At 35.5% G+C, this 22,156-nt stretch overlaps 1 protein-coding gene across 8 annotated transcripts in view; it reads right to left on the reverse strand.

The window, feature by feature from the left end:
* ADAMTSL3 (ADAMTS like 3) overlaps nt 1-22,156 on the reverse strand; it is a 553,717-nt gene that overhangs the window by 202,465 nt on the left and 329,096 nt on the right. For all 8 annotated transcript variants that reach the window (XM_074295268.1, XM_074295270.1, XM_074295266.1 and 5 more), the window contains exons 7-8: nt 21,758-21,885; nt 1,456-1,529 (exon numbers count right to left, since the gene is read on the reverse strand). In XM_074295268.1, coding sequence (XP_074151369.1) covers nt 1,456-1,529; nt 21,758-21,885 — 202 coding nt within the window. The remainder of the gene's footprint in view (nt 1-1,455; nt 1,530-21,757; nt 21,886-22,156) is intronic.

Genomic DNA, 22,156 nt, shown 5'->3' on the forward strand with positions numbered 1-22,156 from the left:
CAGGTCCCGAGATAAGTTTGGAGCAGTTAATTTTGAGAGTAGTTGAAGAAAAGCCTCCTTCCTAGAATAAGGACTTTACAACAAAATGTGTTATGTAACAATTATCTGTTATATAGCAGTAAGCATTTTCTAACAGGTATTAGCGAATCTAAGATCTTTTATTTTACATAGGAGGAAACTAAGGACTAAGGAGATCCAGTTAGCATAGTGCCTGGCACAGAACAGATGCTTAATAAAGGACTACTGAATTTAGATTAAGTGACTCAACCAAAATCACTTGGGTGATTGAAAAACAATTTGAACCTAAGCTTTTTGATATCATGTCTAGTGTACTATCTAATGTATCATTCTGCCACTAAATCAACCAGGATAACCTTTACCAAACACTCTCAAATGCTAGGTACAAATTTGGAAGTTCTTACCAAACTGAAAAGGCTTCAGGTAAGTACCTAGGAATCATATAAAGATGCTGTTGCTTTTTAAGAAAAAAATTTTTTGCCTTCCTAGGACCATTCTAAATTTCCAGAGACTTCTAGCCAGCTTCTTCATCAGTGATGAAATTTTTTGGTCATTAACCTACTGAGAAATATCATTGTCAACATGTTCCTCTCTTACATTTCTTTACCATCTTCTTCAATCACCACTGCTGCAATGCTAAAATTGACATTTTATAGGATTTAAAAAATTAGAAAACCACTTTATATATTTTATATTATATTAATAATAATAAATATATTATATATTATATTTTTTTTTATTTGAGAATCTCAATCACTCATTTGAAAATCTCAACAACCCTGAAGTGGGTACTATTATTCTCTTTTTACAGATAAGGAAGCCAAAACTCAAAGAAATGAAGTGACTTGCTCTGTATTCCACAATTACTTCTGTAGTAGACAGTTTGTGGTCCATTAAGGGTTCATCAACACTCATGAAATCATAGCTCCCTGCAGTTCAGAAGTAATGCTTACCAGAATGAACAATCCTGTGATAGAATGAAGCTGATCATTTTGCTAATTAGGTTTCCTCTATTAAAATTAGACTATCAAACTTAATATATAGCCCCATATTTTTAATTGTGTTTTTTAAAGTGTATGTTTTATACTCCACTGATTAGTGGAGCAATGTAGGAAAGCTGCTTTCTCCCTCAAAACAAAGAGAGCCCTGTGCTCCATCAGAAGTTCAGGCTCACAGTGTGGCAGCCAGAGATGCTTAGGGATCTGATTCCAAGTCCAACACAACAAATCTGGATGGAAAATTCTTAGAATGGTTCCAAGGACTTTATTTACTTTCTACATCCCCCACTGGTTAGTATCACATCTATGAAAAAGCATTCTTCTATATTCTACAGATGTAAATAATACAAGGGTGAGTGTTTTTTTTTTTAAAGAGGGATTTCATTCTCTTCTAGTTAAGAAACAAACACAAGGTACATATCTTATAACAGATATTTACAGAGGTGTGCTGGTCCTTTCACAGTAATCCTCACACTTCGACTTCCCAGTGGAACAGCAATCACATTTTCTTCCCTAGGAGGAAACAAGAGAATTGTAGTAAGAACAGATATGATGAGAATGTGAAAACATAAAACAATCAGAAACTTATTTTTGTGTTTCACATTTTAACTTTAAATAGCCTTTTGTTGTATTCCATTTCATTATATTTCATTTCAAAATAATTAATTAAGTAGTTTTTCATCGCCAACTATATACTCTGCACTGCTTGATTATTGGCGGGGGAAGGATATAAATACAAAATGAAAGACTTTCTGCCCTCAAAGAACTTATAGCATATTGGAAGGGATAACACATTATTATTTTGAAGTATGCCCTTGTTAGATTTCAGAGAGTTGAAGATCATAAGGGTCAAGCACAGAGACAATGAGATGAGAAGAAAAGTGAACTTATCTTTGGGTCACATGACTAATAAGAAAAAAAAAACCATTATCTTCTGGCTCAAAGGTCATCCTTCTATACAACTAGTTCCATTTTAACAGTCAGAATTAAGTTGCTTTGGAAAAGCAACACACACACACACACAAGCCTCAACAACCTTGGAAGTCATTCCGAGTAGTGGGAAATTACATTTTGTAAATCCAAACAATCGAATATCAAGAACAAATTAGTTACATATTTATATTCTATGGATTTAATCTGGATTTATTTTGCAATCTTTGGACTGACTCATGGATCTGCTCAGTTTGTTTCACTCCATTCCCTCCCACACATAAATGCAACCAGTCCAGCTGTTCCATCATATTTTGCCCAATACCTCATTTCCTGTCACAGATCACAGTGTAAGTAGCAAGATGTATAGGAAATCAATCACCCACGCAACACTAACTAATTATTATGCTTCAGTTTAGATCTAGAAATTTATGTTAGCTCATTCCTCTTAGCAATAAACCTTCCTTACATGCACCCTGAAACTACCTCCACCTGTATGAAGTTAACTTAAACAGGGAAACATTTCTGAATTTTTCTCACTCTGATCTAATACAGACCCATTTTCCTATTGGCGTTTTCTCAGCTGATTTTCATGCTTTTATTTCTTCTTCATTTTATTTCTTCTTCATTCCTCATTATTTTCACCCCTGTTCTCTAGTTGTAGGGGCTATAAGCATGGCTAGAATGAATTGAAGAAACCATCCCAGTAACAACAATAAATATTCAGAAAGACTTTTTGTCATAATAGCTTTAGATTGTCTTTTTAGGAAAGAATTTCATGAATCTATAATACAGGTTTTGTAAGGCTTTGTAAGGGTTCTGTGACTATGTTAATAACAGAAAGTTGGTCAGGGGATGAATGTGTCCCCTTAAAAGAGGAACTCAATAGAAAGCAGTGACTTTAGACTAAGAACCTTATTTTAAATCCCACTTCTGATGTTATTATTTTTTCAATGTTCCACAAGTCACTTACTCTCTCTGGGTCTCAGTTTTCTTATGTGAGAGGATTGAAGTAGATTGACTCCTGAAATTTTTTCCCAACTTTATATCACATTTCTATATTTTTTTTTAACTGGAGACATCCTACATTCTTGTTACTGAAAACTAATCTTTGCCATAAACTGCCAAAGATTGGTACTGAAGATATTTACAATCAAAGTTCTGTATTAATTAACTCTCATGAGTGATTAGGAACTTATGGTATTGCTGATAAGATTGTTCTTAATATAATAACAAAAATCTTAATAGGAGTCAATTAATATATCAAAACAGAGTTGGCTCTGGTAAAGTGACAAAATGTCCGATTCTACTTTTTAATTTCTATTTTTTAAAGTGTATCAGAGTGGTATTCCCTTACATGTGGCACAAAGCATCTCATAAGATTATGTTGTACAGGACCTCAGCTGCACATTTAGGTGAAAGAGGATAGAAAGATATGGAGAAAGCTCTTAAGATGAGAAATATCTGACGTGCTCCCTGAAGGAAAGGCTGGAATTTATCTTTGTGTTTCTAGTGCCCAGCATAGTACCTCGTTTGAGCATATGAGCAAATATTGAGTGACTATTACTTACAAAGCACATGCTATGTATTGTATTTCCTACATATAAGGTTTGCATGCTTTATAGCCCAGACTGAGATTACTTTATTTAAGCTTCTTTGAAGACTGTACCACAATGATGTTTCCATCATTTCATTGGGTAAAGTATGAGTAAAGCTGCTGCTATACTTTAGACTCATATAAAGGGGAAATCCTTCAAACTTGTCTTCACTTACTGTCATTCCATGGTTCTGCCTCTTAAAGTCAATAATGAGGAGCACAAGGGTTCTGGTTACATTGGAAAATGCAGAAGCCCTTCTCCATAAACATATGGATTTTTCCTCTGTCAGTTTGGAAAAAGCAAAAACAAAACAACAACAAGCAAAACCTAAGATGATTTTCCATTTCTCTAAAGGAATATAAAAATAGGTCTCACTGTGGGCAGAGGAATGAAATAAACAGACCTCTTGAAATTTTTTTATAATATCTGCATAACAAAAATGATGTTGCAAGGTTAATAACTTCATTTTAAATATACTTTTGTCAGAGAATTAATTTATATTGATCATAATTTACTCTGATGTAATTAACCATTTTTTCAGGCGTTAGTTTGGCAAGGGAAACCATCATTGATCTTTGTCACTTCTATAGGTTTCATGAATGGCTGAAAGTTGAAAGGGAAAGAATATAGATCCAAAAATAAAATGGAATTGAATAAACATAAATATTTTAAAAGAATGATAATATTACTTATCAACACTAGGAGACTAATAAAAGGAGAATCTGGACTGACATCCAAATCTTCTGACTGAAGAGGTACCCTTCTAGTGCCCTTTCCACTGACGATATGATTTATGACATAAGTTTCCTATAGTGTTATAACCCCATCAAATTAACTTTCTTTTAAGTTCTGTTTGATCATAACTTTAAATTCTATACAGGTAAACTCATTCTTTATGCCATGTCATTCAGGTCTCATAATCATCTAAATAAGAACTTAAAAAACAACAAGAGAGAGAGCACTATTGGGCATCCAGCTGGGAATACACTTCATATACATGATAAAGGCAAATTGCAAAGCAAGAATACTCCTATCTTATCTTCTTCTGGGTTTTGAATAAATTATTTTTAAGCTTTTTTTTTTTTTAACTTCTAACTCCTATGAACCCAAACTAGACAGGTAAGTTTCCAGGGCCTGTAAGTTTAAAACTTATTTTTCTAGCCCCAACTTATTGACAGTATCTTGGCAGCAATATTTCATTCTCCTAAACTACCTTGCCCCACATATTGAGGAGATAATCTCTCCTGCCAGTACAATATCTTCATTTGCCAATCTTTGATACTCTGGGGCTAAAGAACTCCCCTAAAGATTTTTAGGCATAGAAAGTGGAGAAAATGCAAAATAGCCAGTTATGTAAGGAAAACCACTACTATACTTAATCAGAACATAAAAATACACCAATTACCAATATTTGATAAGAGGCAGCTTTTCTGTTATAATCCTTCAACTGGAGTGTTTTGAATTTTTTTATTTTTTTTTCCTGTGACCCAAATGTACCTTAGCATTATAGTGGTATACCTTCCATTTAAGAAAGTTTTTGACTGATTTGATTATAATGGAAATAAATAATATCATCTCCATTATAACAAAGAAATAAATGATTTAAGATATACAACCATATAATGAACCATGAGGGAATCACGGCTTTTCTCTTCACAAGTTTATTTCATTTTCTGTGGTGTTGTAAAAGATACTGACACTTTAAACTTGTTTTTGAAGCAGTTTCTAAAGGAACCTCCAGGCAGGATTGTTAATTTAGCAAACCAGCATAGTATGTTTTAAAAAGAAAAAAGTAGCTAGTCAGTTCAGAATAACATAAGCAGATGGGAAGCATCTGGAACACTTTTTTCCTTTTTAGAGCAAAGAAGCAAAAGGTAGAAAAACCTCCTGTGTTTGGCAAAAACTAGACAAGAGTTTTGAGACTCCCAGAAAGGATGGGACAATGCAGCTGGCTGGGTCTTCTTTTCCTTTTTTTCCCTTTCCTTTGTGACTGAGAGAGCTGGAGAGGAAAAGCAGAGAAGATGAGTCCCTCCTGTTGATCAGAGTCTGGCCAAGAGCCCAGAGGGAGAGGCCTAGACCTTCTTAACTGAGAAAAAGATCCTCAAATTCCCTTTGGAGTATTTACTGCCCCAAATGCTCATCTGACTTAGCCTTTGCTATCTGCCGTGGTTATTAATCCCTATGTAAGTCATCCTTTCTTTAAAAGGTCCCTTCCAGAGGAAGGGATCCTTTCTTACCATTCTCTGGTGTGTCCAGTGCCTAGCTGAAAGCGGGTGTACAACAGACTGAAGAAGATAAATGTCCATGAGAATACCCAATGCTGTCATCAAGAAGGAAGAAGCGAGCTTAGTGACCCAAATATAAAGCAAGCAAACCCTTTAAGTCACAAATATTCAAATTTTATTGATTTTTTTCAAGATGTCAAATGAATTGTGCTGCCAACAAACATGGTCCTAAACATCTTGACCCCACATAAAGGGGCCCCAGTAAAAATTTATGTGAAATAATTTTATTATATTATAAATAGCTTATAACAAATCCTTGTCCAAAGCTGATTGAATCTCTGCTACAACTAATTTCAAGATGGTAGTGAGCTCTCATTTGTGGAAAGGCCCTAGATAGAATAATAACTCTTTTAAATTCTTCTACAATGTCCTAGAAGCCTCCTGACCCTGGAAGCTCACTCCATCCTTGGATTTCATACAACAAAGGTTACCCTAACCCTGCCCCTGTAGTCTTTGCGTCTGGTTGGCCATTTCCTCTCAGAAACATCATTTTAAGGAGGATGCCCAGAATTCATCTGCTGGCTGTACCTGACCCTCTTAGACTTTCTTTTCAATGCCCCTGTCCCTGGTACCTTCTATTTGACTTCCCATTTCCCTTTCCAATTGTGAGCTTTTGGGAGCTTTATCCCATTAGAATGTAAGCTTCTCGACAAGAGAAAGTTTCTATTTGCATTTTCAGTCCCAATGCTTAGCACATTTAGTTCTTAATAGTTAGTACTTAATAAATGCTGGTTGACTTGACCTCACCTGACTCCAAGAGTATAGCGCAGGACTGGCTGGAGCTGCTGATTTTGTGAAGTGCTAACAGGAATGGTGGGGAGTTGAAAAGATGTGCTAAGGCTTTGAGAACCCAGTGCAACATGTTCTGTGACACTGATCCCAGAGTCTGAAAGGAAGTCTCAGGCAACTCTTAACTCCACTCATCAGATAGGAAACCCAGAGATGCAGAAGGATAAAGGAAAAAGCAAGCTACAGCAAGCCAAGATTACGATTAAAATTAAGTCTCTTGACTCTACGCTTCAGCTATTATAGCTTAAATTTTGGCTAGTCAGGAATGCATTTCTCATTTATGACTGTTGATAATTGTAACTAGTTCCTTTCAATGTGGTCTCATTTAGACTTGTGTTTAGGAGGCAAATAAGGCTCTTAGATGGATTCTGACTTTACTTAGAACAGAAGAATCCAGAGGAAAAAATGTAGTCAAGACAATGTGGAATGAGAATGAACTCATAAACACGGATTTGAAGAGGCAATATCTAAATAGGGCAGAACTTAATGGCTTAATGGATGTAGTGCTGGACCTGGAGCCAAGAGACCTGGGTTCAAAATCCTGTCCCAGATATTGTATGATCATGAGCTCATCACTGAATTTCTTTTCGCCTCAGTTTCTTTGTATGTAAAACAGGGATATGAATACTTGGACTCATTATCTGACGGGGATGTTATGAGGAAAGTCACAAATTTTAAAACACTAAACAAATGTGAGCTGTTATTATGACTCCAAGAGTTAAGAATGCATTTCACTGGGCATGAGAGCATCATGTCAGTATTTTCTACTATCCTTTCTAATAAATAACAGAAGACCCTATTCTTGTCCCAAAATGAACCTCTTTTTCTGGCATTTGGCCTGTGCTGAGCAGCCTCTTTGGGTATTCTGAGAGTGCTAGCACACAAAAAAGAAAGTATCAATATTTAACTGGTCTATTATTCTATTAAGACTGCAACTAAGACTTCCTTTCTTTGACTTTAGCTCAATCCTATACCAGTTCTTAAAATAAACATGCTTCTATATTAATCTATTGTGAAAGAAAAATAAAAACAAAAAAAGGAAAAACCATGAAAGAAAAAAAAGATGAAAATAATATACTCTGATACATAATTCAGTCTCCAGTTCTTTCTCTGGATATGGATGGCATTGCTGAGAAGAGCTAAGTGCATCATCGTTGATCATTTCAGAAGCTCACTGTTACTATATAAAATGTTCTCCTGTTTCTGCTCACTTCATTCAGCATCTGTTCACATAAATATTTTCTAAGACTTTCTGAAACCGGTCTGCTGATCATTTCTTATAGAATACTAATATTCCATTACATTTATATAAAATAACTCATTCAGTCATTTCCCAGCTGATGGGCATCCACTCAGTTCTTTGCCATCACAAATAGAGCTGCTACAAAATTTTTGCATAAAAGGATAAAAGGAAAAAACTAAGAATTCTTTACAAATATATGTATACAACATTAAAGCTATAATGCACACTGGAGATCACAAAAACTAAGTGCAGAGAAAACAGTGTTCTGTTCAAGTTCACTTAATATCACAGCTAGAACTGGGGCTTAACATCCTGGTCTCTCAAATCCTTGTTTTCTGTTCTTTCTATCACACCATGTTGTTCTCTTTATGGAACTCAGTTAAATTACTGAGATACCTTAAAAGGAATCCAGTAGCTGATCTCCCTATATTTTAACATACTAAACTCTTCATGGTGGCAGGAGACTTTTTCATTCAGTGTGGGCATACAAAAAGAAATGGATATTAGATCATTTATTTAAAAAGATGATTTCAGCAATGTTACTATGTCTGAGTATTGTTTTTCTATAGTCCTATAGTTATCAGTCCTTTTTTTTGATTTCTTTTGATTTATCACTAAAAAGGAGAAACCAGTTGTATGTACCTATAGGAGGGAGGAAAGAAGCAATTATTAAATGCCTATGATGGTACTGTGCCAAGGGCTTTAGAAATATTATCTCATATGGTAGGTGCTACCATTATTTCATTTTACAGGTGAGGAGCTGAAGAAGACAGAGCTTAAGTGACTTATATGGAACCACACAGATAATAAGTGGATACCAGCTTTGAGGATGGGTATTCCTAAGCCTAGTCCCAGCACTCGAAACACGCAGCCACTTAGGAAATAAGAAATTCTACTTTGAGGTAGACTAATGGCCTATAGGTCCCACTCTAATGTTTCTGATATTGGTATCAAAATTGTTTTTGTAGGAATAAACCATAATAGTAGGAGCATAGTTTTTTTTTGTTTTTTTTTTTTTTTTTTTTTTTTTGTTTTGTTTTTGTGGGGCATAAAGGAAGCCACGGTTCTACTATACCCTAACACCATTTTCTCTTGATGAATATGACCATAAGTGAAAGAGTGGAAATTAAACTTAAGATAAACATCACATTCTTCAATTAACTATTTTGTCTGTATCACAAGATCATGGTTTATCTAATACTATTTTTTAGTCTCAGAAGTACAAAAAAAACCTTTACATCTTTTGCTTTCACTCCAAATCACCCATGGAAAACTCTTATTAATTCTGCCTCTCTCTCTTCCTCTTTCTTGAGTAGAGCACTTGCATATTACAGCTGAGTAACTATCTCATTTTTCTCATAGTCAAGATCTTTGATCTGCACTCTTGTACCTTGAGACTGCCTCCACATATGATGGAAATGATATCCTGTTCACAACCTTGTGTACTTTCTCTTGAGCAGGGATGTGCCAATATTGTCTCATTTCAACACTGACTCGGTATGAATCCAAGTTAAGATATGAACAATCACTTGGCAACCTTTACCAAAAAATTGTACTTATTCTGCAGGCACTACTGATACACAATCAAAAAAGGAGACATGGCTTCATTTCCACATTTCATTCACACAGAGCATGATTACATAGAAGTGCTTCCATATGGTATGTGGAAAATCTTAGCCAAAAATGGGTTTTGTCTTGCCAGATTCAGAGCAAGAAAAACAGAGACGTGAACAAACTAAACTAAAAATTATGGAATGGGAACAGTTTATATTCATGGAAGTAGGAGATTCATGTTATTTTTAGCCTTAATTCAGGTACAAGCATATAAGATCTAATGAAATGCCAGAAGCACCCAAAACAGGACACTCTCCTCTTGCCAAAAGTTCCTTCTGTAGACATTACTCAAAGACATGGACATTCCTTCCTGAAGAAGTTCTAGATATTGGAATAAGGAGTGTGAGGTAAATGCTTAACAACCAGCTCTACCCCACTCCAAAATACACACAAGTTAAAGCAAAATGCATTAATAATATTTTGTCCATTATTTTCTTAAGTGTAGAAAGTCAACAAAACAATAAATCAATCCTTGATTTATAATGTTTGCAAATTTCTGAGATATAGGTGTTCATACTGAAAATTTAACCATAGGCTTTGGTTAAAGCTGACCCCAATATGCCTCTGTTTAAAACCTTTATTTTCTTTTATTTCAGTCCTTCAATAATTAAGTTAATAATCCCATCATACTCAGCTGGATATTTGCAATCTACAAACAGGTATGCGACTCACAGATATGAAGTACAGTAATATGGTATAGCCTTTCATCACTTTACTTCTCTCTCCAAGAAGTCTCTTTTCTCTTCCCAATTTCTCCTTCCTTCTACCTTGGGTCCAACTAGAGTTCTTTCTTGGCCCCTGATGAAACAAGGTCCCTTCTGGCATATTCTCTAAGCATAAGCTTCAGGGTTCAGGAATAAATGTAATTCCATGCAATTCCCCAAATGCCCTATGAAAACTTTAAAGCACTATATAAATGTCAGCTATGATGATGATGATGATGATGATGATGATGATGATGATGATTTGACCTCCCCTCAACTTTCTCCTTCTACCAAAAAAGTCTTCTCAAACTGGCCTTTTGCACTGTGCACTGTCTTCTTCTTACTCCTCGTCTAAACTTTCTTAAATGTTGGTTTGTCCTTATTACTCACATTTCTCTGACTCATAACCAGATTCTGGGTCCAAGTTTTTCATCCTTTGTGGAACTTCCTCCAAAACAAACTCTGAGGCGATGGCTTACCCATTAAGAATGCTTTAATCATAGATCAAGTCATGTCCTTTACCCAATCAAAAATATTATACTGACTACTTATTGCCTACCAATTAAAGTGCTAATTCCTTTGTCTGCTATTCAAGGACTTCCATAATTTGGCAACACTCTTCTTTTAACATAATATTCCTTTTTACAACTCTACACTATTGTAAAAATGGACCACTTTTTTCCCTTTGATATACCCTTGCATCCTCAGGTCTGCTAGCCTTCATTCATATTGTTCTAAATGTGCCCATTCTCTCTTCACTTTCCCTCTTTAACTACTGAATTTCTACCTATCCTTTAAAGCCACATGAAAGGATTCTTCCATGAGACCTCCCTGGATGCCCACAAAGTCACCCAGAATCCCCATCAGTGAAGATCTCTCTCAGATTTCAAAAAGACTTTGGTTTGATTTTGTACCTCTCTAATGCATTTGGAGCTCGGTTTATGTTTTATTTCACTACTTGTCTATGAGCTTAATGAAGAAGGGGACCATGGTCTTGGCTAAACTTTGCTAAATTTCTCCCAGTGCCTAGCACAAACATATATGTTTGAAAAATGTTTACAGAATATAAAAAGCATTTGATAAAAATATATGTATTTTCTCTCCACTCCTATTTTTGGCATGTATGGTATCCTCTTCAAGAATAAAGGATGGATAATAACAACAACAAATTCTTTGGGGGTAGAAATTGTATCACTTTTGGAATTGTTCCATGTAAAGCCCTTAATAAATGCTTGTTAATCCATCCAATTATTCATTGAATGAATATATATATATATATATATATATATATAAACTTCATTTATGTGGACTGGTCATAAGAGGTCTATCCCATTAGAATAAGAAGCAAAAGAACTGCTGGCATGGGAGGTAGGGAGGTGAGGCCCCTTTTTTTTCACAAGGGGCCTCATTTCTGACATTTGGTCCTAGGTGTATCTAATCTCTAAAAAGAGGGATCAGGTTCTTTCCCCTCTTCCCCTTTCCTGTACTCTCTTGTACTTTATAACAATTTGAGAAAATTCACTTGAAAAAAGCTTAGGTTTGGCTCATGACTAGGGTTTCCCCAAAAGGGAATAGGAAGATACTCAATGTACAATGTAAACCTCGCATCAGACAGCATTCATCCACACAAAAGAAATGCTAATCCCCAAAAGGCTCATAAATGAATGTTGTCAAAGATTTAAAAAATAAACAGTAACCATAATTCCTATCATACTGTCCTGGGAAGTTGATACTTAAAATATCAAAACATGAAACATTTTATGGAAGTGAGAAATAGCTCCTTCACCTTTGACCTCAGTTTTATACTAGTTGTATTTTGGAAAGTCTAGACAGAACTGGGTTCATCCTCCTGGCAGTGGTCAACATCTCCTCTTGAGAAGTACTGATGTAACTGAATGGTTCTTCATTACCTAGTTTTTCCTACCTTTCTAGTCTTCTTATGTCTTATTCAACTTCCTTGCTATTCCTAGGACACACTGTTCCATCTTGTGACACCAAGGGTTTCTCTCTCTTCTCATCTCCATTTTCTGGTTTCTTTCAGATCTCAGCTAAAACTCTCCTTTTGCAAAAAAGTCTTTTCCAATTCTCCTTAATCTTAATTTCTCTCTCTGAGATTACTCTCAATTTATTTTATATGTAGTTATTGGAATAGTGTTTTCCTCATTGTTAACTCTCTGAGAGCAGGGACTTGGATGTGTGTGTGTGTGTGTGTGTGTGTGTGTGTGTGTGTGCCTATTTTTGTACCCCCAGAATTTAGCACAGAGTCTGGCACATAATAAGCTCTTAAAATGATATCTGATCAACTGCATGGAGAACGTCCCACAGAGAAGCTGGTACTAATCAAAGGAGCCAGAAGATCTAAAATTTAATTCACAGGGATTCTTCCAAAGTCAGAAATGTCCAATTCTGAATTATTATTTGATCTCTTATGCTGAGGGAAAGGAACATAATCAGATGAGGTAGCCTGTGGTCCAGTTTCAAGCTCACTTAGAACACGAGCTAGCTTCTATGAATGAGCAGTCATCATAGTTCCTAGTAAGAGAAATCTCTTCCTAGCCTCATGAGAAATCTTGAAAAGAGAAAGGGGAGAGAGAGAGACAGAGAGACAGAGAGAAATAGAGTTAGAGACAGAGACAGAGACAGACAGAGAAAAAGAGACAGAGACAGAAAGAGAAACAGAGAGAGACAGGGACAGAGAAAGAGAGAGACAGAGACACACACAGAGACAGAGGAAAACAGAGACAGAAACAGAGATGGAAAAAGAAATAGAAAAACAGATATACAAAAATAATGACAAAGAGAAAGAGATGAGAGAAATAAAAAGACAAAAGGTAGAGAAAGACAAAGAGATCCAAGGAAACACAGAGACAGAAACACAGAGAGATAAAGGGAAAGAGCCTTTGAACCACAGAGAAAAACTGAGTTAGAATGAGAGACAAAGACACAGAGAGGGGGGAAAGAAAGAAAGGAGACATAGAATCTTCACATGCTCAGTCAAGAAAAGGCCAGAGTTATTCATGTGAAGCTACTCTTACTGACTCAGTAGTTAATCCTGGGCTGAGAGAGGCACACAGGGCTGTGCATTTCTCTTTTGCAAATGACTCAAACAAATCTCTTTTCTCTCTTACTTGGATCTAAAGCCATAATACATTAGGATTGTCTCTACACACACACACACACACACACACACACACACACACACACACACACACACACATATTAAAGATTATTTTTGTGTGTTGCCATAATTATGCCTAGTCAAAGAGAAATTACATCTTCTCAAAGTAATACCATTTTATATCAGAAAGATCATTCAACCTAAATTCTTTCAGAGACTAAAAGACAAGGGACTTCTTTAAGACCAGACACACCTAGTTTATGGTATATCCAAGCAAGACTAGTCTCTAAGAAATCAAACAAACAAAAATCCAAGAATGAAACAAACAACCAAACAAAATTTACTCTATGCAAGGTACCAGGCTACATAATGGGTACAAAGAGGAAAAGACCCCTGCCCTGCAGAAGCTTACATCTTAGTTGGGGGTAGTGTTATTTCTCCCTTCCTATAACTGTGTACCCATGTAAATAGGAGATCTTGTGCTTTCATCATTGTAACAAACTCCTTGTGGGAGTCTCCACTAGTGTGAGAACTTCCTCCACCAATGCAGGTTTATTTATGAAATCCTAAGGTGTCAACTGAGACACACAGAGATTAAGTGACTTGCCAATGTCATAAAACTGAAAAATAGTAGGATTTGAACCCAGATCTCCTTGATTTACAATTAATTATGAGCCCATAAGAGGGACTATACTAGGTGCATTTCTATGAGATTTTTAATAGAATGATGAGCGAATAGCTCCTAAACAGATAAACAGATCATCTCTCTTGAAGCATAGATCTATATTTTGGTGTTTTATTTTAAATAAAGGATATATCTTCTAAACAAAGTGGCAACACTAGATGGGGGTAGGTATATTCTGACAAGTAGCATTGTACAGTGGAGAGTGGCCAGGCTTTGGAGTTAAGAAATTTGACATTCAAGTTCTTCTTTTCACATATTAGCTATGTGGCCATAGACCAGTCACTTAGCTTCTAAGTGCCTTAAACAACTCTCTAAAACTGCTATTTACAGAGGAGTCATAAGATCTGATGGAAGAAATTTCCACACTGGAAAGATCTTTTCTCTGAGAAAATCACAAGTCTAGACTAAGCAAAAAGCTCCATTTTTAAGCATCTCACATTAAGCCCCATAGACCCTATCAAAGGAAAATCAACTTTATGGGTCTTACCAAGTCTTTGGAGGTTAGCCTGCTACTGTGAAAAATGCAGAGAGCTCAGATGACTGAAATCCTCAACTTTTCCTTTAGATTGGAAATCTCCTGAGACTAGAGGCCAAAAATTAGGGCCAAGCCTAACACAGTCAACGTCTCCAGCATGATCAATGCTGTAGGCATGAACTTTGGTGCTAATGAAGACAGCAGATTCATTAGGGTTTCCACACAGAGCCCCTTTATTCACTAGCCAAAAGGGAACCACTGCCGAAGGCCCACCACAGTGAGGGGTTCACATGGCCTTAATTCAATTTAACAAACATTGACTGAATTCCTAATATATGAAAAGTCACTATTTGAGGTGTTGATAGATATACAAAGTCGTTTGTCCCTAGCCAATTAAGGAGATGATAATCTGTTGAAAGTATAGAAATATTTATAGAAAGATATAAAACATGTTTACATAAAAATACAACTAAGGGGATCAAGGCATATGATAGAAGTTCCAAAAAAGGAGAAATGGAAATTTATCAGAGGGAGCAATCTCTTCTGGCTAGTGCAATTATGAAAGAGATATTTGAGGTGGGCCTTGAGGAATGTGCAGAGTTTCTACTAGTAAAATGTATAAGATAGGCCCATTCCTAAGTTAATTAAAAACAATAAAATTGAATGATGGCAGGGTTGTAGGGCAACAAGTAAATACTGTTGCACTGTTGGAACTATGACCTGGTACAATCTTTTGGGGAAATAATTGGGTAATATCCAATAAGAATTACAAAACTGCTCATATTTATTAACCTAGTTATCCTAATACCAGGACTACATCCAAAGAATGTATTAGAAGAGGGGAATAAGCATTAATAAAAGTTTTATTTTTGAGAGCAAAAAACTGGAAAAGCTTCATGTCAAATAATATGGGAATGCTTGATTAAATTTTATTTAGCAGTAAAAAGAGGCTTAATGACATGGTGGATAGTGTTTGGAGCTTAAAGTCTGAAAGATTTGGGTTCAAATGCTGCTTCTGACCATTACCTAGATGTATGAACCTATTAAGCAATTTAGTGACTCTGGGGAACTCCCTAGATCACATATCTACTATGTAATAGAAAAGCTGCAATCTCTGTTAGTGGAGGAAGCTCCTACAGTAGGAGCTCTTCATGCTGAGGAAATTATAAATATCTTATGTATTTGAATACTTAATTATATCAATGGGATTAATGATCTTTTTGGTGTAGGTTCTTACTCTTATCCATGTCCAGCCAACATTATGGAAGCCTTCACCAGGTTTTTTAAAATCACATAAGGACCAAAGCAATATTTGGACTGTCTATCTTTTTTTATCCCTCACTTTTTCTATATGAGAAGCTTACCTTCTTTTCTAATCACTTCTTCTAGATATCTTTTATATAATTTCTTTGTGTGCAAGTGATCATTGGTAATATGCCTCAGACTATTTACATCCATCATGTTCTCCCCCTTGACTCTGAGATTACCAGTAATTATGGTAACTGAGAGATAGTTACAGTCTGTGACTGGCAGACATCATCATCAGGAGAAGAATTTTAGTGTAAAAGGTAGCTTTTTAAGAAATGGCTTTGCGATGGCTGAAAGTTCCACTTCCCAAGTAAAATCCAGCTTGTTCTTTTCCCCTACTAAATTTTGGGGATTCATTTGTTCATTCATTATTCATCAGCATTGTCTTCTCAAGGAATGAAGCCTAATGGGTTATCCATCCAACTGGACACATAGAACATATAGTCTGTAAAACATTGTTCATATATTTGTTTTTACTTGTGTGGACAAATAGGCCAAAATAATTTGGAGAGATTATTGTTCTCATTTAGGAGTAAAACAGCATAATGTTAGCCATGAAAAAAGAGCATTTGGAAGCAGAACCGAAGAATAAAGTTCATTTTTATGGATATGGATTCTGGCATAGATATTCTACATAAATTTACATGTGCTATGACTTACTTGATATTAATAAACAGCTGCTGAAGTTAATATTTGCAGTTATCATTCATGGAATCCTGCATAGTCTTAAAGTATTCTTGGGAGATATCTTTTTGGAGGAGATTTTCCATGGCTGAATTTTCCTACAAGTCACATTATTTTCTTATAATCAAAACCCAATAAAATGGTAGAAATCTGTATTCTCTATCCCTTCATCAGTCAATAAGCATTTATGAAACAATTATTATGTGCCAAGAACTGTTTTAAGCACTGAACTTTATGAAAATGTAACTTACAGTAAAATATTATTTATATAGATTCTATTTTCCTTTCCTATATTTTCAAAGATATCCTCAAGATATGTGTAGTTCACTTCCCATATATTGAGGAAATTAAAAATAGTAATTATAGATATCTTCTTAATAAATTAATCAATAAATATTTAATATTTGACTATTATATGCTAGACACTGTGCTAAATGCTGGGAATACAAAATGAGCCCTCAAGGTGTTACAATCTAATGGGATTGATGGGAATCTTATAATATAGCAAATATATACAAATAAAACTATACAGAATAAACAGAAAATAATTAAAGGAAGGCATTTTAATTAAGAGGAGCTAAGGAGGGATTCTTGTAGAAGTTGAAAATTTAGTTGGGAATTAAAGGAAGCCATGGAGGTCAGTAGTCAGGGCAGAGGTGGTAGGAGAAGCATTTCAGTATTTGGGGGTTAAAATCTGGACTCTGATACTTAATACTTGTGGGTTATTTAGTTTCCTCATCTGTAAAATGTTGGTATTGGTCTACATTGCCTCTGAGGTCCTTTCTACTGCTATGATCCTATCTACTATGATCCTAATCTACTTGCCTATTTATCCCAAAGGAAGAGGACTCATCTGAATACGCTGACCTCCCTGACTGTTTTGGTTCAACAAATCTCTTCATCTCTATAGCTTTTAGTTCCTTCTGTCACAAAAGAAGATTGCCATATACCAAGATAAGATCAAAATGTGCCCATGATTTAGGCATAAAGAATGAGATCATAAATAGATTAGAGGAACAGAGAATAGTCTACCTATCAGACCTGTGGAGGAGGAAGGAATTTATGACCAGAGGAGAATTAGAGATCATTATTGATCACAAAATAGAAGATTTTGATTACATCAAACTAAAAAGCTTTTGTACAAACAAAACTAATGCAAACAAGATTAGAAGGGAAGTAACAAATTGGGAAAATATTTTTACAGTTAAAGGTTCTGATGAAGGTCTCATTTCCAAAATATATAGAGAACTGACCCTAATTTATAAGAAATCAAACCATTCTCCAATTGATAAATGGTCAAAGGATATGAACAGACAATTCTCAGATGAAGAAATCGAAATTATATCCACTCATATGAAAGAGTGTTCCAAATCACTACTGATCAGAGAAATGCAAATTAAGACAACTCTGAGATATCACTACACACCTGTCAGATTGGCTAAGATGACAGGAACAAATAATGATGAATGTTGGAGGGGATGTGGGAAAACTGGGACACTGATACATTGTTGGTGGAGTTGTGAAAGAATCCAGCCATTCTGGAGAGCAATCTGGAACTATGCTCAAAAAGCTATCAAACTGTGCATACCCTTTGATCCAGCATTGCTGCTACTGGGCTTATATCCCAAAGAAATACTGAGCAGGGGAAAGGGACCTGTATGTGCCAAAATGTTTGTGGCAGCTCTTTTTGTAGTGGCTAGAAACTGGAAGATGAATGGATGTCCATCAATTGGAGAATGGTTGGGTAAATTATGGTATATGAATGTTCTGTAAGAAATGACCAGCAAGATGAACACAGAGAGGCTTGGAGAGATTTACATCAACTGATATTGAGTGAAATGAGCAGAACCAGAAGATCACTATACACTTCAACAATGATACTGTATGAGGATGTATTCTGATGGAATTGGATATCTTCAACATAAAGAAGATCCAACTCACTTCCAGTTGATTAATGATGGACAGAGGTAGCTACACCCAGAGAAGAAACACTGGGAAGTGAATGTAAACTGTTAGCACTACTGTCTATCTACCCAGGTTACTTACACCTTCGGAATCCAATACTTAACGTGCAACAAGAAAATTGGATTTACACATATATTGTATCTAGGTTATACTGTAACACATGTAAGATGTATGAGATTGCCTGTCATCTAGGGGAGGGAATAGAGGGAGGGAGGGGAAAATTTGGTATTTCTATTTTTTTTTTTTTTTTGAGGCTGGGGTTAAGTGACTTGCCCAGGGTCACACAGCTAGGAAGTGTTAAGTGTCTGAGACTACATTTGAACTTGGGTCCTCCTGAATTCAAGGCTGGTGCTCTATCCATTGCACCACCTAGCTGCCCCTAGAGGGGGAAAATTGGAAAAATGAATACAAGGGATAATGTTATTTAAAAAAAATTACTCATGCATATATACTGTCAAAAAAATTATAATTATAAAAATTAATTTAAAAAAAACAAAAAACAAAAAAACAAAAGAAGGTTGAACCTTTATGAGAGAGTTGGACTTGATCTTTCCTAAGGTCTAGGGAAGCTTTTCAACAGCTGCACAGAAAACTGTATTCAAATTAATCTTCCAAATGTATTGTGAGGAATTTACCAAGTAATCTAAACTACCGAAATTTTTTTAATCAAATATCTACTATGCAGATTATTAAACACTAACTGTAGTCAAATCCTGTATCAGTATTTGCTAAACTCTAGCAGTCAAAAGACAAAGAGGAAACTTCATCCTTGAGAGAATCTTACATGCTATTTAGAGAGATACCATGTATATAAATATATTCAAAATAGAGGGATAGGGGCTGGACTTGGGATTTTATTAATACAGGGCACTCTGATGAACAAATTCCTTCCAATGTAATTTGGCATCTCCTTAAAACTTGAAAACTTAGAGAGTTGCCTAAAGCACTTCTGTTAAACTCACATAGAAAGGAGGATTAATAAATCTATATCCCTGATGGCCACACAATGACTTGGAAAATCACATGTCCATATTATTTATTCTCTATTATATTTTTATTTATTTTATTAAATATTTTTCAATGATATTTTATTTTTAATTAAAGCTTTTTATTTTCAAAACATATGCATAATTTTTGTTTTTTCTTCTCAGGTTATTTTTACCTTCTTTCTAAATCCAATCTTTCTTGTGCAACAAGATAAATGTATAAATATGTATACATATATTGTATTTAACATATACTTTAACATCTTTAACATGTATGGGACTACCTGCCATTTAGGGGAGAGGGAAGGAGGGGAAAAGTTGAAACAGAGGTTTTTGCAAGGGTCAATGTTGAAAAATTACCCATGCATATATTTTGTACATAAAAAGCTATAATTAAAAAATATATACATATATAATTTTCAACATTCGCCTTTGCAACCTTGTGGTCCAAATTTTTTTCACTTCCCTTTTTACTCCATCCCCTAGGTAGTAAGCAATCCAATATATGTTAAACGTTTGAAGAATTCTTCTATACATATTTCCACAATTATCATAATTCACAAGAAAAATCAGATCAAAAAAAGAAAAAATGAGAAAGAAAACAAAATGCAAGGAAACAACAACAAAAAGAGTGAAAATACTATGTTGGGATCCACACTCAGTCCCCACAGTGCCCTCTCTGGGTACATGCTCTCTCCATCACAAGTCCATCCAATTTCATTTTAATCTGATTTGGGTCACACTGAAGAATGTTGTGGGCTGCATGTATTCTGCTGGCCACATGTTTGACACCTCTGCCATAGAGTACTGAGAAGCTAAGTGATTTTTTTCAGGGATACTTAGGCAAAATATGTTACAAGTAAGGCCTGAGGTCAGGTCTTGGCTCTGAAGCTGACTCTCTATCCACAAGACCATACTACTTTATAGCACAGTCAGAATATGAAAGCAGTTTTTCACTATGATTTGCTGCTTCTCATTCAAAAATGTGCAAAATATGGTTTTTTAAGGTGTAAGGAAAGGCAGTACAAGCTGGTGGGATGGGGAAAGGTTACTTTCAACACATGTGTATTGGCATATACAAAACAATGCCCTTCTAATATTTGCTATATCCTAAATAAATCTTCAGTTCCATGAAAATATACCTTAATGCTTCATTAAATATGATTTTTGTATACCTTGTATACATAGGAAATGGCAACATATAAAGAAAGTCACTGTAAAATAGCAGGGCTTTTGTTTTGGCCCACAGCTCTCAAAACTGATTTACGTTATCACATGCTGAAGTTTCTTTTTTTTCAACCCTAAAGTTTAAAAAAAAAATGTTAAGAAATGTATCTACAGGGCAGAGCCCCAGCCCTTAGTCAGGAGGACCTGAGTTCAAATCTAGCCTCAGACAGTTAACACTTCCTGCCTGTGTGACCCTGGGCAAGTCACTTAATCCCAATTGCCGCAGAGAAAAAAAAAAGAAAAGAAAAAAGAAAAGAAAAGGAAAGGAAAAAAGAGAAAAAAAAAGTGTAATCCAAAAGGGAGACATACTTTGTGCAAGCCATGTTAATATTCAAATCTTATATACATCAAGACCTATGGCATGAGATGAATACAAAACACCCTGGCTACCAGATTATGTCTAACACAAGTCTTTGGGGAGTCTTTTTCAAAATGTGTTGCCTTTTAGGCTAGGCAGGCAGGAGGAATGACACAGACTGCAACCCACATGTTTTACCTCTACTGTCATCTCCTACTGCCCAGGGCATTATAAGCACTGTTAAACCACAGAGAGCCTTTTTCTATTCATCCCAACTCCAGTAGAACCTGAATGACTCTGTGAGGCAGTCTCTGAGTCTCTCACAGATGTCAGACAGGCAGCTCAGTGGATGCCACAGCTGGGCATGGGATAAACCCCAAACACTAGTTTGCTCTTTCTAGGGAAGTTTGCTGTTTTGAGCTATGAGGGCAAGACTTAGTAATTTTAAATAAAACAAATCACTTGCCAAATTATCCATATAATTTAAAGGACATTCAACTTATTTGTGCGAACCAATTTCTAAAAGATGTGGCTATAAAACTATGCAACAAAATTAGAGCACAAAAAAAGATTTCCTGTCAAATAAGATACAGAACACTATGTTTAAAGAGGCAAAATAAGTTTATCACCAATAATAGCATGCATATTTTGAACTCTTTCTTCTTTATGTCCCAGGGTAGGATAGCTTTCTTGAAATTCAAGTATCTCCATCTAGTATAAATATTTTATGAAGTATCTTAAAAAGGACTGAACCCATTGGTGTTCGGTAAGCATGCAACACAAAAAAGGCATATTCTTAGCAAAGAACATACTGCTATAATTTAAAAACCTACTTTTTTCAGGAGAAACATGGGACTTAGACTGTCCCCTCACAAGTCTGCATGTTGATCCATCTCCTGCACAGACGCCACAGTTGTCTTCCTTGGCATTGCTCCCAAGCTGTCGATCACATCCTATTGCCTGCCAACAGCAACATCAAAGTCAGAGGGAAGACAAAGCTGTAGTAGACATGGTTAGGTCTCTGAAATATTTTGTTTATGATGTTATCCTTTTTTTCTTTTATTAGTTGACTTCCTTTGGTCAAGACAAATCTTTATAAGTCTGAACTACAAAAAAATTTACAGTGTGATGCCGCCTATGATTTTCATGAAAAAGTTATAATGATTATGTTTTAATAAAGTATTTCTGCATCAATATTCAAAAAATGTTTTCCTTATTCTTCTCAATGTTT

This window comes from Sminthopsis crassicaudata, chromosome 2 (assembly GCF_048593235.1).
Source record: "Sminthopsis crassicaudata isolate SCR6 chromosome 2, ASM4859323v1, whole genome shotgun sequence".
NCBI lineage: Eukaryota > Metazoa > Chordata > Mammalia > Dasyuromorphia > Dasyuridae > Sminthopsis > Sminthopsis crassicaudata.